Here is a 20479-nt window from a genome sequence, read left to right as displayed (position 1 = left end):
GTTTTTATGTATAGGACAAAAGCATGTTTTTAAAAAAATAACATTGAAATCTGACAATATAAACTCCAGTGTGGACAGTGATTACATGAGAGTAAGTGCAGCATGTTTGTCTTAGGATTTCACAGAGGAGGTTCAAGCAGCTGGTGGACAGGTTGCTGCAATTTATTTCTTTACGCCTGTTTCCTGCAAAACCTGAAGAGTTTCCACCTATGGTGAAATGTACCTGGTGGATTCCATCAGCAACCAAAGTACTGGCTTTATATAGTAGGTATTTTTCTTGAACTCTGTATGCATATGGAGGTGTATGTAGATATATGTACGTTTGTGTGTGTATACATACATATGGGGGGGGATAGTTTATACCTCTCCTCTTCCAGGGGAGACTGGCAATGATGGTGGCACAGTACAAACTACAATAAAATGCCAAAAAGTAGTAAGCAACAAAACATGTTCTATTCACAAGTCATCGTACTTGCTTTCCAGTAGAGGATAATTGCTATGCATAATTTTCCTGTAACAACAACTGAAGATTATTCAAACAAAAATCCACAGAAGTAACTGATGGTTAAGGTTTCCCTTAGATTTATAAAAGAAACTGTTTTAAATGTGAATTGCTAGAATTTCTTCTGTAACTGGCTTACCCCCACAGAAGTATTTAGCATCTAAGAGAAGTTAGGCAATGCATATGCCTCTTAAGTCCAAAACTACAGCTTAAAGAAAAGTAAATCCCTGTCAAGTTCAACATAGAGCTGTCGTGGTTTAGCCCCAGCCAGCAACTAAGCACCACGCAGCCGCTCACTCACTCCCCCTGCCCCGATGGGATGGGGAGAGAATCGGAGGAGTAAGAGTGAGATACGAACAGTTTAATAATTGAAATAAAATAAAGTAAAATAATAATAATAACAATATAATAATAATAGTAATAATAATATACAAAGCAAGTGATGCACAATGCAATTGCTCATCACCCGCCGACCGATACCCAGCCAGTTCCCGAGCAGCGATTGCTGCTCCCTGGCCAACCCCCCCCAGTTTCTATACTGAGCATGATGTCATATCATATGGAATAGCCCTTTGGGCAGTTTGGATCATCTGTTCTGGCTGTGCCCCCTCCCGGTTTCTTGTGTACCTGGCAGAGCATGGGAAGCTGAAAAGTCCTTGACTAGCATAAGCAGTACTCAGCAACAACTAAAACATCAGCATGTTATCAGCATTCTTCTCATCCTAAATCCAAAACACAGCACTATGCCTGCTACTAGGAAGAAAATTAACTCTATCCCAGCCGAAACCAGGACAAGAACACAGCAAATTTGACCATTGCAAATGCAAACCTTCTCTTCCACTCATCCCCAATAGCTTAGTGATTAGAGCATTTTACTATGGAAATGGGAGGCTTAAGGTTGGTCCCCTTTTCTTGAGGGGTAAAAACCCTTTCTCCTTTCTAGGAAAAAATGAAAGCACCAAGTGAAAATTAAGATTGGAATGAGGATGTTTTAATTTCCATGTCAACTTAAACCTTTTACTTAAAAGCATTCTGCGCGGTCCTGCCTGTTCTGAGCGACAGTTTAGACACATAAGCTCAACTGTATCTAAAACCAAGATGTGTGTTGTCTAGCCATCTATGAAGGAGTTGTTAATTCCTTAATTCTGGGAAAAGGGATATTTAGTAATTCAATATACACTACTTTCTGTCTGATAAAAATTAAATTATGTTTAAGTGCAAATAGAGAAAACTTATTAGCTGTTTGATGTTATATGAATGTTATAGAATGAGATAGGCAGCTTAAATGTGAATTGGTTTTCTTCATTTGGTCAAGTACTTAATTTTTGTACTGGTGAGTCTAGATGGTATAGTAGTTACCTGAGGAAATAGGCATATCTTTGCACACCCTATGTATTGTGCCCCTCCCTTTCCATCCCTTTTGCAAACAGGCATCAAACTCAAACAGGTAATTGTTAACTGGAAAGCATGTAGATGTTATATCCATAGCTATGTTTGAAATTAAATGAAGGTGTTTAAGAAATCCATCTATCAAACTGGTTTTTCATTGATTTCAGCAGAACACAGAACATTCTTTATCCTTTTATGAGGATCCTGTTTATGAGACCTTAACTTAGTGTATGTCATTAAGTGGGCTAGAATCAAATGGCGGTTCTCTTATCATAAACAGGCTGAACTAGGGATTTACTATTTTCTACAGCAATTAATATGATGTCATATGGTGTTATGTTATTGTTGTAATTCTGTAGCTAAGACTGAGGCAAAGTTATTAGTAGCTGATTTGGCTTAAAGTTTCTGAGGTCACTGGTGCTCAGGATGCCTAGAAAACAGATGTGCCAAATCCAGGCAGTATTTTAAAAGACTTGTGTTTTCTTTGTAGGTGCTGCAAATAGTCTGATCAGTCCTCCTATTATTTCATATACTGATTTCTATAATTCTACACTTGATCATATTGATCTTATGGAAGAATATCATAACTGGCAATGTTATGGAAATTCTCACAGGTAAGAAGAATAACTGGTTGTTTCAAAGCACCGTATCTACACTATGTATATCTATCTTATATATAGTGTATATATATAGTGTGTATATATGGTATACATACCCTTTATGAGTATATATAGTATTAAATATATATATGTATTAAACACTGTATTTTATTGGAAAAACATAGTGTAGCTACTACTTGCTATACTTGCTACTGCATGTATGCAAGATTGACTGTAATAAATCTCATTCTGCTTTCACAAACTGGAGAAAAGATGTAAAATATAGATGATAATGAGTTTATTACTTATTGGCATGGACTTCTAATTGTGTCTTACTGCAAACATATTTTGTGTCTTACCGCAAACATATTTTAACCTCCAATACATTCATAGAAAGTCTTTTGTGCATACTTACCACTTAGTGATGAATATGTATCCAATTACCTGTGTATATGTAGATCTGATCATATCTGTCCCAGTGAAATCAATTCTACTATTTCTGTTACATGAAAATAAACAGACAAGTTAAATCTTTACAGACTCAAAGCTTGCAAAGGTATTTCTCTTCTTGTGAGAGGCAGACAGTAGTATGATTTAGAAACATCCAGAGAAACAGGCATTTAATCTTTCTGCTAAAGTTTAAAATCTTATTAACGGTTTCTTAATAAAAATGTTAATTTGTATAGCTGTATTTTTCAGCATATCAGTATGTATCACTCAGTCTTTACAGCTTGAATCTCAAGATCAATTAAAATTTCCCCACATTTCAAGACTTTCCAGTAAGCTAATTTAAGACATCAGACATCCAAACGTAGCTTTTTGTTTATTGCATGTGCAGTTTTCCTTGCTTGTAGCATCAGTTGAGGAAAATTTGGAGAGCATAATTTGCTCCACCAAAGCAGGTATTTCAGGCTAGGCTTCTGTCCAATACCTGATATTCTGCTTGGGAAGGAAGGGTAAAAAAACCCCCCAAAACCACCAGAACCCATGACACATGATAGCAATAAATGTACAGTAGGCTTTGTATAGTCTTAGTGAAAGCATTGGAATCTGAACACTGTTAGTATTATTCTTAAAGTAAATTTAATTCTTTTACTTTGTTACAACCACACTGTTTTTCCAATTTTACATCTTTTCACTCTGTGTTGTTCCACTTTAAAACAAACAAACAAACAAAACAACCCAAGGAACTGCAGTTAAGACTGTATGCTTAGAACTAAGAAGGACAAGTAGGAGCAAGTCCTGCTTTACCTTCCATATGAAATATTTTGAAATACATAATTCTTCAAACTAAGTCAACACTCCCTGGTAAAATATTTTGGATTAGGATTTCCAGGAGAACAAGTGACAATATTTTTCCTCATTTTCCTTTCTTTCCTAAAGTCATTAGAGTCCAGAGCTTCTCACAGGCAGCATTCAGGTGCACATGCAGTCTGGATTGAAGATGCACACATAGAGTCTGAAGCTCTGGGTATTTCAGTATGAATTTCTGCTAGGTGATGCATGAGCTAAATCAACAAAAAACTTACCAAAATAACCAGTAACAAAAAAAAAAAAAACCCACACTTTTACCTTGATTATTTCTGAAGTTTTTCAAAATTATTTGTATTATTTGATTGCAGTGCAATGGGGCTGTGATCTGGTATCTTAGAAGTCCTAAACACTTATAATCCCAGGTTAAATCTGAAGGACCTATGGAAAATCAGTTCTGCAGCAAATAAGACAAACCAGAAATATTTCTACTGTGTACCTAAAAATGCTGCACTGAGATAGTTGTTTTTCTTAGATTTATTGGGAAGATATTACCATTTTCTTTAATTCAGTATAGCAATTAAAATTTAGTATTTAAAGCAGAAGATGACTGGTTTTATTAGGTCTATTGATAATGATAAACAATAAAAAAGAGCTTTATTGAGGATAAGTATTATTACTGATTAAAATATCTAGTAGTATTTGCAAATAACAGTTTGTTCTACTGAATTGAGTATCTATGTATAAAACACAAAAAAACCAGCCACTATTTGCAAATTATTATCAGTGGAGGGAAGGTAGTTACTGAATGATAATGCAAAGATTCACTCCTGTGTTCTTGAAAAGAAAATAATATGCTAGATGCTAAAAAGGAAATATTTTATCTTCTTTTCTCTTGTTGTTAGGTTTTCTTTCTGTCAATACCCATTTATTATTTCTATAGCAGCAAAAAAAGTTATTATTCAAAGGGACTCGGAACAACAGATGATAAATATTGCACGGGTAAGTCATTTAGTGATAAATGTTTGTGTCTCATCCGTTGGTATTTTATGTTTTTGTTAGATTGATATTACATACAGCCTTTCATCACAACTTTTGGACTACCCTGAAAAAGAACTTGAGCCATTATACTATTAATAGTCTACAAATGTCCATGCTGGATTCTCTCAATATTTTTTATTTTAATGTGCTTAGTTTCAGGATACTTATAAATATCAGTGTTGTAGAGAAAGAGTTACAGTAATTTTTTTTTTTTTTCCTTTCTTGAGAAAGCAGCATAATGTGCTAGCATGTTAAATTAACAAGATAATTAAGGAAGAAAAATTCCATGAGAATTTTGGACTGTTTCCTATTTTGTTCTGTGAAGATACATTGTCATGGAAGACCAAGATGCAACTGTATGTTCACAAGTCACAGAAGAGGTACTGCTTCTGGGCGGCCTCTTTTGTTTTGAAAGAGGCATTGTCTGCCTCCTTCAGTGGTAATTTTCTTCAGGTGCTAGGTGATACTGGTTTCCTTGGTGCTCAGTGTGGCAGCACCACCACCTATCCATTCCTGTCTTGCTGGATGTGTCTTGTGAATAGCTAAGTAAAGCACAAGCCAGTCTCCGGAATCTTACGGGTATGTTTTTAACTATTTGGGGAGTTTAAAAGGTTGCTGCACAATTGCCACCTTCTGGTTAAACTTCCTGATAAGTTAGTTCGCATATGGTATAAATGATATCTGCAGTAGAAAAGAAATTGCTCTCCATCTTGTAGAAGGTATTGAAGCAGCTATCATATTAGGGTAATGTCTTTAATACAAGATACTAAGGACTTTTTACATTTAACAAGCATGGCACTTTGTTTTTTAAATGAAGATACTGCATGTATGATGTTTCTTTTTCATTCAAATAGCAAAGCCTTGTGGATAAAGTCTCTCGCAGACAGAAACCTGACATGAATATGTTGTTCCTAAATGTGAAAGTGAGGAGAACGCACCTTGTTAGTGATTCACTTGATGAGGTAACAAAAAATGTAATTAAATGGTGTGTTGCTGGAGAATGGCTATTGCACTCAGATTTCAGTTTGATAAGTCATATTTAAATCTTTCTGCGCTAAGAGATTGGGAATATAGCTGTATAATACTAAATAAAAAGAAATTAATTACTGTGACAATAGTAGCACTACAGAATAGATTGGGCTAGACGTTCTGAACTTTATTTTCCATCCTCATACTGCTCCATAGCTAAGCCCATAATAAATATACATGTTTGCATGCCATGCAGTATGTATTTGTGTTTGCAAGTTTTGTCTTAAGAATACAGTGCATAATTATCAGGTTATGTAGGACTTGGTTCCATGATAGCAGCATGATTAGTAAGTGACTAATGAGTTTGTTCTGTTCTTATTCCTGGAATATTCCTATTTTTTTTCCTTCACTAACCTCCCCATCCTATAAGAATTATTTTAGGCTTTCTGAAGTTCTTATCTTGTTTTTAACTAATTCCTCACATTCTTGAATGTAATTTTTCCTCTTTTAGAAACGAAACAGATGTGTCCATTAAAGTAGGCAATTCTTCAGTATCCACTGAACCTTGCTAATTTACATTATTTAATGAAATCTAGTTCCCTACTCTTTCTCAACACTAAAAACAGCCTGATGGTATTGAAAAATAAGTCCAGGTGGTGAAAACAAGACCAAACAAATTTTGATTAGTCATGTTCAGAAAACATATTAAACTTTTTTTTTTCCCCTATATTAAAGCCTGTCTATTTTGGCCTTCTCTCCTAAGACAGAAAAATTTCAGTTGTAGTACTGCTTTCTCTCAGGCATTGTAGGGGTGTTTTACCACCCTAAAATAACCAAGAGCAACTTCAAGAGTTCTGATAGCCAAAATATTCTCCTGTTTATTTCTGATGTTTTCTTCTACCCATCTCAGGGATGAGTAAGAATGTGTTATATTATTCATATTCTCAAAAGTGTGGGGAATGGAAGGTGGGGTAAAGATGCCTTATTTGTATTTCACATTAAAAACAATTACGTTGCAAAGGAAAATCAGCTAATAAATAGTTTGTGTCAAATAATACAAATACCTATAGTTATAACATTTGTGCAACAGGAATTAACTTGAGCAGCTAACAATGTAGAAATTATTTTAACACTTGCATTTTCCTGAGTGGTTTAAACACTTTCTCTGGAGCTGGTCAGTAATTAATGATTTAAAGAAAATTGTATAGGGTCTTGATCTGAAAGATCACTGCTAATTGTGAAAGGCTGTAATCTAATTCTTTGCAGGTCTTTTGCATACCTGGATGAAATGCTGTCTCTTAGGACAAAGGAATGAAAAGAGCCTGTTACCATTGTCTAAAAAACAGTTTTACAAAACAGCTGATACTTGCTGGCAGGTATCTTATGCTGAACAGAACGGTGTCCAAATATTGAAAGTTTTAGCTACCTCCTTATTTCTAAATATCTCCAAAGGATGTCTAATTTTTTTATCTATCATTTCTTCCTGGCAGAATGTCTTCTGTGTAGGTAAAAAATTATATAGTTCCAAAATATTCCAGACAGACTCAATCCATTTTATCTAGTAGCTTATTAAAAGTCTGTTTGCATACTACCTAACTTCTCTTCAAGCCTAGAGAGTGGCACCATGTGCAAAGTAGTTTATATCAAGTAGTCATGATTGTCTTGCTTTTGCAATTCAATCATTGTTTTAATGTAGTTTTGACCTATTAATAGGAGATGATGCAAATTACTAGTTTAAACAAAGCAAGAGTGGTAGAGACAGACATGTGTTCTCTATGGCTAGAGGTAATGATAATATGTTAAATCTCCTTTTTTTTCTTCCCTACCTGTTTTGCAATAGCTAGCAAGGAAGAGGGCAGATCTGAAAAAGAAGTTGAAAGTCACATTTGTAGGGGAAGCTGGTCTTGATATGGGTGGCCTGACAAAAGAATGGTTTCTTCTTCTGATTCGCCAGATTTTTCACCCAGATTATGGTGAGTCCTCATAAATGTTCTTAAGTACAACATGAAAATTTGTTAATTTTAAATTACCAGTGATAGATAAGAATTCTTCATTAATCCAGTATTAGGCAGACCAGTTACTAATTGACGTAAAAATAAAGCAGGCAAGTTAGAATTGTATATAGATGAGAAGAAGTTTTGGCATAGAGAAAGGTGGAAGAGAGTGGCAAGTACTTGAAGAGCTTTGAAGATGTTGGCTTTTGACAAGGAGGTTCAAGCATTGCTGAAAAACTGAGATTTTGCTTCAGTGGTATGGCAAAATTAGAGGGTGAACAAATCTCTGATCAATGGAAAGGTTTAGAATTAAAATTAGGATTCAGCTTTTTAAGTTTTCAGTCATGCTAAACCTTGTTTCAGAAACTGAAGGCTCAGTGTTTATAGTTGGTTAGTATCCCTAGGCTAGTGAGCATACTGGATACTAAGCAGGGGGACTTAAGGCTAGCAGTAGATTTTCCTTGAAGTTCTTCCTCTGATACATCAGTGTTGTTACAGTGTTTCCATCTCTATCCAGAGACAGGATCTTGATTTACCTCTGGGCAGATGGGAGGAGGCCATCAACTGTTTTATGGAGTAGGACAAGGATAATTTAAATACATTATAACTCAAATGGAATTGGGCCATTAAAGGGTTGTTTCCGTTTCTCTTCTGAGTAGAAAACTCATAAGAGTTTTCTATGAGTGTTAGTGAATTGCTAGACCTACTAACAAAGCTAAGAAGAATAAGCAAAAGCTATGCAAGCCATTGAAATACTGACACTTGTCTGCCCTTGGAAGTTTTCTAGAATTCACACAAGTATATGTGTGAATTTATATATTTGGATTTAAGAAGTTTCTCCCATTTAGCTTAATGTGTTGTTTGGTTGCAATTGGAATATGATGTTCCTGTTCCAAAATAGAAAGAGACATATAGCAGCCTCTGAAGTAGATGGTTTAGCAAATATCGAAGTGGAGATAAAGGCCAAATGTATTTGTTTGTCACCTGCCATCCTTGCCTCTTTCTTCTCATGCTGCATTTTCTGCTTTTACACTGCCCTCAGCTGTTTTCATACTGCTAGTTTAGGGAGTTTTCCTGGTTTTCGTAAATAGCTACAGTTGGATGCTGTTACTGTGCTCAGTTCTGGCAAACTGCTGACTCTGGCCTCCCATGTATCAATGGTTTCCATTTGCGCTGATAGTTGCACTGATAGTTTCTGCAAGTTCTAGCCCTATTCCTGTGATTAGTATAGGTAGAGGTTAGTTCCTACTTGAATCTTTGTCATCATATGTTCTGTTTGGTGTATCTCTGTAGCAAGTATTCTTAAAGTGGTCCAAGATGCTCTCAGGAGAGAAAGGTCCTTCAGTCAGGTGCAGAGACAGTATAGGCAGATGTGAGACTGAGTGAAATAGCCTGCCTGTGCTGTTACCAGGACCTGTGAGCCCATAATGATATTTGCAGGCCCAAGGGAGGAAAAAAAAGGAAGATATTTTTTGAGTAAACAGGAGATTGGAAGACATGAATGAGCATTCATAAACAAGCCGCTCAATCTACTTGTTTATATTGCTGTAGATGGAGCTGGGTGGGGGTTTTTCCCCACTCTAATATTTCTCAAATAAGTCAGCTTTCCTCAGCCATGCATGGATAGATTAGTGATGTTATAATGGGTTAAAGTGTTACCAGGCTGGCTTTTAAATTAGAAACATTGATTTCCAGGGACTTCAGTATAACACCTGATAGTCATTGGTAGAATGCAAGAGCTTGTCTGTTTTTGCCTGGAAGTGTTCATTGCCCTTAAATGCATGGTCCTCTGTGTTTATAGGACTCCTTATAAAAGTCGAGAGTTTTAAGTCATAAATATGCCCTCAAATCTGCTAAGATCGTTATTTGCCTGTAGCCCTTTTTCTAGTAAAAAGGGGTCTGTGTGGAGAGATGACATTTAGTGATAACAACCTTAATAGGAAACAATTTCTCCTGGAGAAAGTGTTCTGTGAGTTTAACAGTTCTGTTAGTAAAAATGTGTTGTCAGCAGAGCTTGCTAACTGATGAGTTTGGAAACATTCGAGAGTATTTTTTTTTTCACCAGCTCTGGCAGGCTTCCTCGCTTTAAAGTGTAAATTCTTTCATTGGTATGACCATCAGCCAAGTGTGGGAGGAGTTCAGAAATTTTCTCATCCCTTGGAAAGGGACTGTATGAGTATACATGGGTATGCATATGCTGCCTTTAATATTTAAGTTGCAAATAATGTATATCAGAAGCTTGGAAGGAAAAAACATAGGAAAACATCACTGTTCTTACCCTTTCCAGGTTAGCTGATCCTGCAGATTTAATTCCTGAAATTAAAGAACTCCCAATTAACTCAGATGTCTGCCCTCCTATGTGTGTTATAATGCTTTCTTCATCTCAGTGCAGACCATAAATGGAATTTGAGACCTGTTTTGTTCCAACATCACTGCTATCTTTCAGTATGTGAACCTTGCTCTGCCTTACATGCAACTGTTCTGTTGCTTCTGGTAAATGCCCTGTCCAAACCTTTTGTGATGAGCACCTTTTTGAGCTAAAGTTCAAAAGAAAAAGTTAAGATCATTCAGGAGAGTAGGGGGCAAAAAATATGAAGGTGTTCTTCCCTAACGTCATCTTCAAACACAAATATGGTGAGCTACTGCATACAAGATGTCCTTAGAACTATTCAGTGCTTTGGTTTGTACACTGACGGTGGAAAGAATAATAAACTGTCAGCCCATTCAATCCCAACAAATTAAAACCAGTCATCAGGTTTTATCCAATTTACTTCTGTGTTGGTGAACTTAATTTCACTGTTAGTGCACACTTAACTAGAGTGTAAGTGTCTTGCTTCTCTGAGCAATACTTCCCAGGCATCTTAAAGCTGTCTTGTGGTTTCATCACGTGGGTTTTTACTTTCTATCACTCTCTAAAACAGAATGATCCATATCTGACGCAAATAGCAGTCAGACCAGTCTATAGTCATGATTTCAGTAGGATCTAGCTTGTCATTCAGACCAGTGAGTGGCTTTTTTAGGATATTTGTGGTTTGGAGTTTTTTTAACTTCTCTGATACAATTTTTTGACAGAAAATATGAAACATACCCCTTTGCTGCTAGTGCGTGTATGAGATAAACCTTTTACAGCTTTCTATTCTAAGAAGGTAAAGCTTATGGTATTTGTATTGTGGGAGCCGGGTTAGCTCGGTTAGAACATGGCGCTAATAACGCCAAGTTCACAGGTTCAATCCCTGCTTACTGCAGGGGGGTTGGGCTCGATGATCTCTCAAGGTCCCTTCCAACCCAAAGCATTCTATGACTCTATGATTCTACGATTCGTGCCAGTGTCTTTAAACATTGTCATCTGCTATTGACCCAGGAAGGGAGGAAGAAATGGGTTTACACTGCAGCAAGAAAATTTTTGGTTAGACGATTAACATTGCTAGCTGCACAGATGATGAAGCGCAGTAAAGAAACAGATTGCACAGAGACAGCGCAGAATATCCGCGGCCGGAGGCAGCGAAGAATGCACTGCACCAGCCCCCCACAGGGCTGGTGGGCTTGGGCCTGCTTGGTGTGCAGGGCCCCTGCCCGGGGTGGTCCTTGCCCGAGGGCCTGCAGGCTGCTGCTGGGGGTGGAAGATGGCGCTGAGAACAGGCGCGGAGCTCCGGCACTCCGAGGGGCACTTTCACGGGTGCATCCGTAAGAAAGGTGAGCTTTTGCGCAAGGTTTTATTGAAGCTCAGGCTTTGAAAAGGCCGCCCTTCCTGTTCTGCAGGCATGTTCACCTACCACAAGGACTCGCACTGCCATTGGTTCAGCAGCTTTAAGTGTGATAACTATTCTGAATTCCGATTGGTTGGAGCCGTATCCTTTTGTGCCCGCTAGGCAGCGCTAAGCGAGCCGCCGCTCAGGGCGTTGGCGCGGGGAGGAAATGAGGCACCGGCTAAAGCGCGCTCACGTGTTGTGTATACAGCGTGTGTTCCGGTTTAGACGTGTGAAAAGAATGTCGTTCAAGCAAGTGAACTAAAAATAGGGAAAAAATGGCCGTATGTAGGTACGCGGTACTTTTTACAGTCAGCAAGTACTAGAATTAAGATCAAACATGCAACTTTTTTGTGTGCAAGTTGTAATTTTTTATGTACATACAATTCTGAGTTTCATTCAGCAGACATAAATGAGCCTTATGCATTAATATTTCGTTTAAGTCCCCGTTGATCAGTATGTGGCTTTTTTTTTTTTTTTTACGGAATGGAAGCCACATGTTATTTTGAGCATAAGTTTACTTCCTAGATTTTCTGTTGTGCTCATTTATGAACTCCTTGCACAAATTATTACTGATAATATATGCTTATAACTCCACTAAGATGAGATGGTGATGTCCCCATTTTACTGATTGCAGTTGGACCAGGTGATCGTTGTAGGTCTCTTCCAACTGAACTCTTCTATTCTAGTGAGAAACCAAATTGTGAATGGGATTCTTCTAATAATGGGATTCTTCTAATTTTTGGTATAATTTCGAATTTGTTTCACAAGATACATTAATTGTGCTAGCTGATGAGCTGTAGTGCCAGTGCATGTTTGTCTTTATGCTTTTATTTAAAAGAAAAATTGATATATTGAGCTCTCTCTAGAATTTTTGGATTAAAAATATGTATCTGCAGTTCTCTTTAAAAACTTTTTTCACAACGATACTTTGGAACAATTTATTCTAGAAATGTTTGTATAGAATATTATGATAAAGATTCTCAAGTGTTCTGTCAATGTGCATCATTTGACCATATTAACTACTACTTAATTGTAATACAAAACTGCATTTAAAATTGTCAGTCCAAAAAAATGAAATAATTTCCATTCCTTCTGTTTGTTTAGGATGTATCAGAGTATGCTGAGTAAAATCTTAAAATATTTTTTCCAAGTTACTTAAAATATTAACTATCATAAGGATGTGTGGGGTTTGCCCTTAACGTTTGACATACATAGCTTATGGGACTTGCTGTATATAATAGCATCACCTTGGATATTCGTTTCCCACCTTGCTGTTACAAGAAATTATTGAGTCCTCCCATTGTCCCCTGCGATCATAACACACTTGTAGGCATCTGTGATGTCACATTAGATGACCTGTTTCAGATTATGCCTGTAAGTATTACTTTTTTTAAGAGGCTAAATTACTGATTTAAAACCTGTTTATTTACATTTTTTAAGAGGCTAAATTACTGATGTAAAACCTGTTTTATTTATATTTAATGCTTGAATTATAATCTGTTTGAAAACAGCCTTTTTTTCAGCACAGGCTGATAAAGTCTCCTGTTCTTCTGTTGAAAACAGAAATTCTCCATGTTTTCTAGCATAGCAGAATTTTTGTTGGTCTCTTTGAAGTTAGAATACCAAAATCTGATATGAGCATTCTAGATGCATTTTCTGTAGTAAAAAGAAAAATGTAACAGCTTATACTGAAATAAAAATAAATAAATACATATACACATATATTAAGCAAGCAGTGAGTTTTAATTTGTGTGCACATTTTGAATATACAGCTTTTTCCAAGATAGTTTCTGTATAAAGTAATGATTCTGGCACGTTCTTGCAAAGTACATCACTTAGTTTTGTAGATTTACTAAAGAGTTTTTACTCACATTGTAGGAACTGGCCCATGGACTAAGTGAACTTCTATCCTATGAAGGCAATGTCGAAGAGGATTTTTACTCAACCTTTCAGGTCATTAAATACACAATTATAAGTGATTCTCAAACTTGTTCAGTAGTTTTTACCAATGTTTCTGCAACGCACTGGCCTACTACTGTGTGATTGCTGATTGTTTGGAATATAACTGCGTGGGCATTAAAGCTTACTTCAAGAACCAGTCTAGTCCTGGGGCCTGAGGGCATACAGAGGCTGGCTGCCTTACGGGGCTTTAAGCTGTTGTCCCCTGGCAGTGCAAATGGATCGAGCACCGACTGCCAGGGTCGCATGGCCAGCTGCTGGTCCAGCTGCTGGTGCATTTCCAGCTCTTTGCCTGCTCTGACACCACCGCCTTGCAGTCGGTGACCTGGTTTGTGGAATTCATCTGGCTGCAAAACAATCCCTTCTCTGCCTAACCCAGATGCCAGTCAAAGTCAAAGCTTACTCTGGTTATTTTGTCCAGGAAATCTCACTTGGACAATAGCTTGTTCAAGTTACGATAGTTTTGCCTGACCTGTATGTCTAACTGCTACTTCAATCAAGAAAGCCTTTTTCATCTATTTATTGTTTTAGAAGACATACTACTTAGTAAAATTTCATGCTGGTTTATGGATGTGTATTGGACTAGTATTGACCCTTTTTTCCTCAGCTTTGAATTATGTTATTGTCAGACCACATGAGAATTTTCGTAAAGCGGGTACTTTTGAGTTTCTAGGTGAGCTACAGTGGAACAAATACCTTTTTAATTGTGTTTGATGCTCCTAAATTGTTCTTTTGTATGAAAAACTGTGGCTCTAGAGCCTGCAGGTCAGTTATTCTACTTTGAATACCGATTTCTTGAGCAATTTGTTGAAAATTGTAATATTTAGCTTTTAAAAACCCCACAACCCTCAGAATTACAGCATATGCTAAAGAGAGAGATACGGGAAATACATGGAATAATAAACACAAGCTTTGTAATTTGTGAGTATATGAATGTATTTTCCAGTACTGACCTTGATGCCTCTTTCACTCCAGGTTTTTCAGGAAGAATTTGGTGTTATAAAATCTTACAACTTAAAGCCAAATGGAGATAAAATTCCAGTCACAAATCAGAATAGGAAAGGTACTTGGCAGATTTACATTTGTCCTTTTTTTTTTTTTCCTTTTTATAAGCCTCGGTTTTCTTTAACAAAGGGTGAAAATGAAATTAGTGTAGGTCCTTTCTGGTATGCCTACCAATAATACTAATATCTAAAATAGTATCTAAATACCTATAGTATCTAAAGTGAAATTCATTCATTTTTCTTAATTCGGTACAATTTGAGAGAGCACAACAAATGATTATTTAAAATTATTATGATGTAACAAAATAAAATGTTTTTCTTTTTTAGAATATGTGCATCTCTATGTTGATTTTCTTCTCAACAAATCAATCTACAAACAATTTGCAGCTTTCTATTACGGATTTCATAGTGTCTGCGCTTCATATGCATTACTGGTAAGAATAAAACAAAATGTAAGTCTTCACTTCTGTTTCAAATATGTGACAATGGCTTATCTAAATTAAACAAATTATGCTGGATGAACTTAGGATTCATGAAGAATCTTCATTAATCAATGTAGTTGATTAATGCAACTCAAGCAGAAGAAATTAAGCAGGTAATCAACTGTTCTCTGTAGTGTTCCATTGAAAACAGATAAATAAAGCTCCACAAGTTAGGTTTATTGGTATGCACTCACAGACACTTCAGGGGCTCTCGTGTGAATGTTTACAAGGATTCTCTGTATTCCCTACAGTTACAAGCAACAGAGCAACTACGTCTGTGTGCTTGTTGTGGTTCAGCCCCCGTCACAGCCAAGCACCACGCAGCTGCTTGCTCACTGCCCCCCCGCCCAGCCCCGCAGTGGGATGGGGAGAGAATTGGAAGGGCGAAAGTAAGAAAACTTGTGGGTTGAGATAAGAACAGTTTAATAATTTAAATAAAAATAATAATAGTAATAAAAATTGTAATGAAAAGGAGAACAACGAGAGAGAAACAAACCCCGGGAAAAAAACAAGTGATACAACCACTCACCACCTGCCAACTGATGCCCAGCCAGTCCCTGAGCAGCGACCAGAGCCCCCCGGCCAACCCCCCCCAGTTTATATACTGAGCATGACGTCATATGGTATGGAATAGCCCTTTGGGCACTTTGGATCAACTCTCTTGGCTGTGCCCCCTCCCAGCTTCTTGTGCACCTGGCAGTCCTTGACTAGTGGAAGCAGTACCTAGCAACAACTAAAACATCAGTGTGTCATCAACCTTATTCTCATCTAAATCCAAAACGCAGCACTATGGCAGCTACTAGGAAGGAAATTAACTCTATCCCAGCCAAAACCAGGACAGTGCCCTTGAGCGACTCCTCTGAAAACACCTGTTACTTTTTGTAGGAAGAACACTCGGTGAAGTTGAGATTAAACATTCTTCTGTATTCAGTCCTGTTTAGCTGTTGGAATGCCTTTTGTAATTTATGATCCCTTGTGCAGTGAGAAGAGAAAGAAGAGGCAATTAGAATTTGCATGAGGTTTTCTTCATTCCTGTGAAATTAGCCAAGTATGACATACTTGCAGCAAAGTGAGATGTGACTAACTGCAGGGAAGGTTCTGGAAGGAGAATGAAAATCCATTGAAATGCTGTGACATACTTTCATGCAATTTCACCATGTTGTAGTAAATGAGTAAGTAGGTTCTGCAGGTGTAAGTTTAGCAGTTGTTAAACATGGTTTATTGTTATGTGTATTTGCTTTGCATAGCAGTGTGTACAACTAAGAGTCAAGTTCTGTCAGCCACTGCTACTCAGCAGCCTACACTGGGACTTTTCAGTGTAAATGAAATGGAAGTTGTAACCGAAATTGAGAACAAGACCCTCCCTCCGAATTCCATACATACAAACTTAATTTTCTTCCTGACCCATTTGTAATCTAATCAGATGACAAGCAAGTCTGTATAATAAATGTAAGAATGAAAAAGAAGTGAAGAACAAAAGAAAGACACTGAAATACGATGTTATCCAGTACTTTGTTTTTTACTATATACAGTAGCAAGAGATTCTTCAAAGTAGAGGAATTCATTTTTCTATAAAACAGTATGTATCTAAGTTATAGATTTATACAGAATTATATTCTGTTAATTTTTCTATAATGCCAAAAGAAAATGTAATCTGAATCTCGTAGCATCGTTTCTCATCTTCAAAAAAAATTAAATATTTCATCCTTTATTTCTGGCAGCTACTTCGTCCAGAAGAGGTTGAAATTCTTGTCTGTGGCAGTCCTGAACTGGATATGTCTGCTTTACAGCGAAGTACCCAATACGAGGGCTACCAAAAAACTGATCTTACTATACGGTAGGCTTAATTTTTTTCATTCTAATTACTGAGTTTGAAAACATCATAGAATGGTAGACCATTGGGAATAATCTCTTCAAGGATAATCTGAGAGTGATTGAAATTTTAAAAACCTATTTCTAAATAAGACAAAGACACTATTAAATTATCTATAAGTAGGAAGAATTAGATCCTTAACGGCATAATGTGTGGCTGAATACCTTTAAAAGGTTATGATCAGATTGAAATGGCAATAGTTTAAAAAGAGTAACTTCAAATCCTGCATAGTGAAATCTGAGTATTTATTTTTACTATTCAGTCTTCTAAAAATGCTTTTTCTCTTCCAATTCTATTTGATACTAAGGACATTTATATTAGTGAGTAGAAAGTATTTATGTTTTTATAGAAAAGGAGGTTTGGGCATCGTTTGACAAGACATCATTCCAAAATTCATAAAACATTGTACTTGTTGAGTCCTTAGGAATTTATTTAACCTTGCATATTAGGATACTATGATGTCCCATATATTACATTAACTAAATTCTCAGTAATTGGCATTCATCATGTAGTACTTGCGGTTGTATTATTATCCTCATACTCTTTCGTCATTATATTGCATCTTACACCATCTTCTTCTCCCTCTGCCCTGAACATAGATACTTTTGGGATGTAGTACTTGGATTTTCTCTTGACCTTCAAAAGAAGCTGCTACATTTTGCTACAGGAAGTGACAGAGTACCTGTGGGAGGAATGGCTGATTTGAATTTCAAGATTTCAAAGAGTGAAACATCCACTAATTGGTAAGTAGTCTTCTGGATTTTTAAAGTCTTTTGTTAAATTGTTTCCTGAGAGCCCTTATCGCTCTTGAATGTCTTTTTAAAGAAGAGCAAATTAATGTATAAGGAAGAAACTGCATGGACTCCTTTAGGTTGTCTTCAAAATGTGGTTATACCCATTTATTGATTGCATAAATTCTGCAGGTGACCATCTAATACAAAATCGATTCTCCAGTCAATGTTTACATTTGAGGCCAGGAATTGTTTATTTATAGAGATTGCTTACATGTTTTCAATTCAAATAAATTATTTGTTTAATTGTTCCTAACATGACAGCTGAGCTAATGGAAATATACTGTGAATCACCAGGAATTTTTCAGAATTTGTTGAGTTTGGCTGTCATTATGTATAGAAGTCCCTGCAGTTGCAGAAAATGCTTGCATTTGTTCTTGCTGGTCTAAATAAGAATTTTAACATGTATGGCTGGGAAGATGTAGCATTCCTTTAGGTCTCTGGTGAGTAAGTGTATGGCTGACACAGAGGTTGCTCAGAAGAAATAGGAACAAAGCAGCCTTGTAATTTCATTGTGAAGGTTAAATTGTTCATGCCAAGTTCTTATGTTTCTGGTAGTGTTTTATTTTGTATTGAATTGACTCAAGAAATTCCACATATTTTCCAGCTAGTATTTTCCTTCTCAGGATTGGAGAAAGTCAGTTTAAATAATTTGGAAAGCTGTATAGAAAAGCTTACTGCTCTGAAGCTCGCTGCTAAGCAGTAATTGCTGCTAAGCAATAATTGCTGCTAAGCAATAATTACTGGCTTTACCTAGATTTCTCAAACATTTAGGGTAATCAAAATACTTAAAGGGAACTATATTTTTAAAGTCAAAATTTTGTTGGGTTTTCTGTGGAGAGCTCAATTAAATGCATAAACAAAATAAATTTTAGTTTTGTTTTTAAATTTGGTTTATCTCATTAGTGTGGTATTTCTAATGCTTTATTTAATGAGCTAATAACTGGTTCCAGTAACATGTTAAAGCAACATGAGGATCTGATGAAAAATGAAGAAAAATCAGTCAACGTTGAATCTCTGTTTAAGTCCATTCTCCTGTAAATTGTTCTTTTTCTTAAAAATGGGAAAATGTGTTTTGAAATAGCGTGCATTTGAAAATTATGTAGGTCTGTGTTTTGCAAGATAATTGTTGCAGTCAGGCTGCCTGCGCAGAGATGAACATAGACATGTTGGCATTGCGTTGCTCACACAATAGGATTAAGGAATATAATAGCAGTAAGAATTGCCAAATTAATATCCAGTTTCCCAACTTCCCAAATTCTGAAGCACGTGACTCCAGTCTGATTAATAAATCTTTGCTTGCTCGCTTAAAGGGTGGGGAGGGGGAAGTAGCTTGGGTTTCCAGATCTGTGGGGATTCTGCCCCCTTTCAAGAATGTTTGCTAATGACCAAAGGCCAAGCTGCTGCCATTCAAAAGACTACGGGCTTCAATGAAAACAGAACTACAGAGCTACATGAACTAGAGTCACATACTAAAATTTAACTTCTAAGTGTCCAAGTTTTAGAAATTTTTCAGTGTGTCGGGTTAAATCTAAAAGTCAGGTTGAGCTTCAGCTCATTCTTTCTCCTCTCTCCCCCCAAGTAATCAGTTGTAGGACAAGTCTGTATCCTCAGTTCTGTCTGCTTGTCACTTGAGAATATAAAGGGCAAGAAGATCCCATCGCTTCTTTTTGCCTGTGGCTGGGAGGCAGGATGTTAGTGGCATTTCATCCTGATGGCAAAACAAATGCTTCTGCTACTGAAGTTCTCATCAAACTAATCTGTTCTAGTGAGGAGCAAAGTTTCCAGTGTTTCAGTCAGACCATCCTAAGAGGTATCTGCAATACATATTCAAATTCAGCTCTTGGAAGAAACTCGCAACTGAAAGTGTTGGTACGGCTAAGACCCAAAATTTGTGAACTGTTGTTTTTCTAGGGCTTCAGTCAGCTCCTCAGCGCTCTGCACTAAGGCATATGTCTCTAAGGCTGTATTTTACCAGGCTGAACTTCGAGTTCTGTATCCTTACAGTAACCGTGGTTCATCTAGGTGTCTCTATACCTACTGCAGGACCCACCTTCCTTCTTCATCTTGTGGATTCTGATTATACCCAGATTTTGTATTTAGAGAAAAAATGATCTTGAAGTCGTGGTACCTGGCGTTTCCAAAGCCTGGAAGGAGAAGTTTCCAACTTAACAAAAAAAGAAAGGTGGGGAGGGAGTTGCAGGCACACAAATTCACCTGAGGTGCATATGACCAACAGTGGTGTTATCTGTGTTCAACAGAACCGGAACCAACACCATTAGGATACATGCTCCTTTTACAGGGTTTCTTATTTAAGTAATGTTTAACTGAAAACACGGAGGCAATTCGCAGTGTTCTGCTTCTAATGTATTATTATTAAATGTGTTTTGTTGGGGTTTTTTTTAATTATTTTAGGTTACCTGTGGCCCATACATGCTTCAACCAGCTTTGTCTCCCTCCTTACAAGAACAGGAAGGAACTGAAGCAAAAGTTGATCATTGGAATTTCAAATGCAGAGGGGTTTGGTCTAGAATAAAATTAAATACTTCAAGAACAGCATTTTTATGTAGCATTCACTCTCTTCTAATTGTGCCTTTAAGCTTTTTGTTGTTTTGTCTCTTGATACTGTGCCAGTCTTACCCAACTTAGTTGGTTTGGTTTTTTTTTTTTTTTTTAATTAAATATGGAGTATATGTTTTTTCCTGGATGGCAATACATTTACTGCTTGCTTTGTCACAGAAAGTAGCTTTCTTCATACAAAAAGCGAGTCTATTTGATAAACGAAACCCAACTAAGACAATTTCTAAGTTATAGTTTGTTTCTGTTTTTTCTTAAGAGCACTTTATCATTAATCATAATTCCTTTACATCACAGGT

General features: G+C 36.7%; 1 protein-coding gene across 1 annotated transcript in view; it reads left to right on the top strand.

Moving 5' to 3' along the window:
- Positions 1-20139, top strand: part of HECTD2 (HECT domain E3 ubiquitin protein ligase 2) — a 39608-nt gene extending 19469 nt beyond the window's left edge. The window contains exons 9-21 of the mRNA XM_075717628.1: positions 116-264; positions 2382-2505; positions 4647-4743; positions 5637-5744; positions 7592-7724; positions 11505-11593; positions 12710-12868; positions 13373-13447; positions 14429-14516; positions 14785-14891; positions 16661-16776; positions 17412-17555; positions 20019-20139. Of these exons, the coding sequence (XP_075573743.1) occupies positions 116-264; positions 2382-2505; positions 4647-4743; positions 5637-5744; positions 7592-7724; positions 11505-11593; positions 12710-12868; positions 13373-13447; positions 14429-14516; positions 14785-14891; positions 16661-16776; positions 17412-17555; positions 20019-20139 (1510 nt within the window). The remainder of the gene's footprint in view (positions 1-115; positions 265-2381; positions 2506-4646; positions 4744-5636; positions 5745-7591; positions 7725-11504; positions 11594-12709; positions 12869-13372; positions 13448-14428; positions 14517-14784; positions 14892-16660; positions 16777-17411; positions 17556-20018) is intronic.
- The last annotated feature ends 340 nt before the right edge of the window (positions 20140-20479 follow it).

Source organism: Pelecanus crispus, chromosome 10 (assembly GCF_030463565.1).
Source record: "Pelecanus crispus isolate bPelCri1 chromosome 10, bPelCri1.pri, whole genome shotgun sequence".
NCBI classification, from domain to species: domain Eukaryota; kingdom Metazoa; phylum Chordata; class Aves; order Pelecaniformes; family Pelecanidae; genus Pelecanus; species Pelecanus crispus.
The sequence above is the reverse complement of the archived record's forward strand: the minus strand, read 5'-3'. Positions and strand labels throughout refer to the sequence as shown.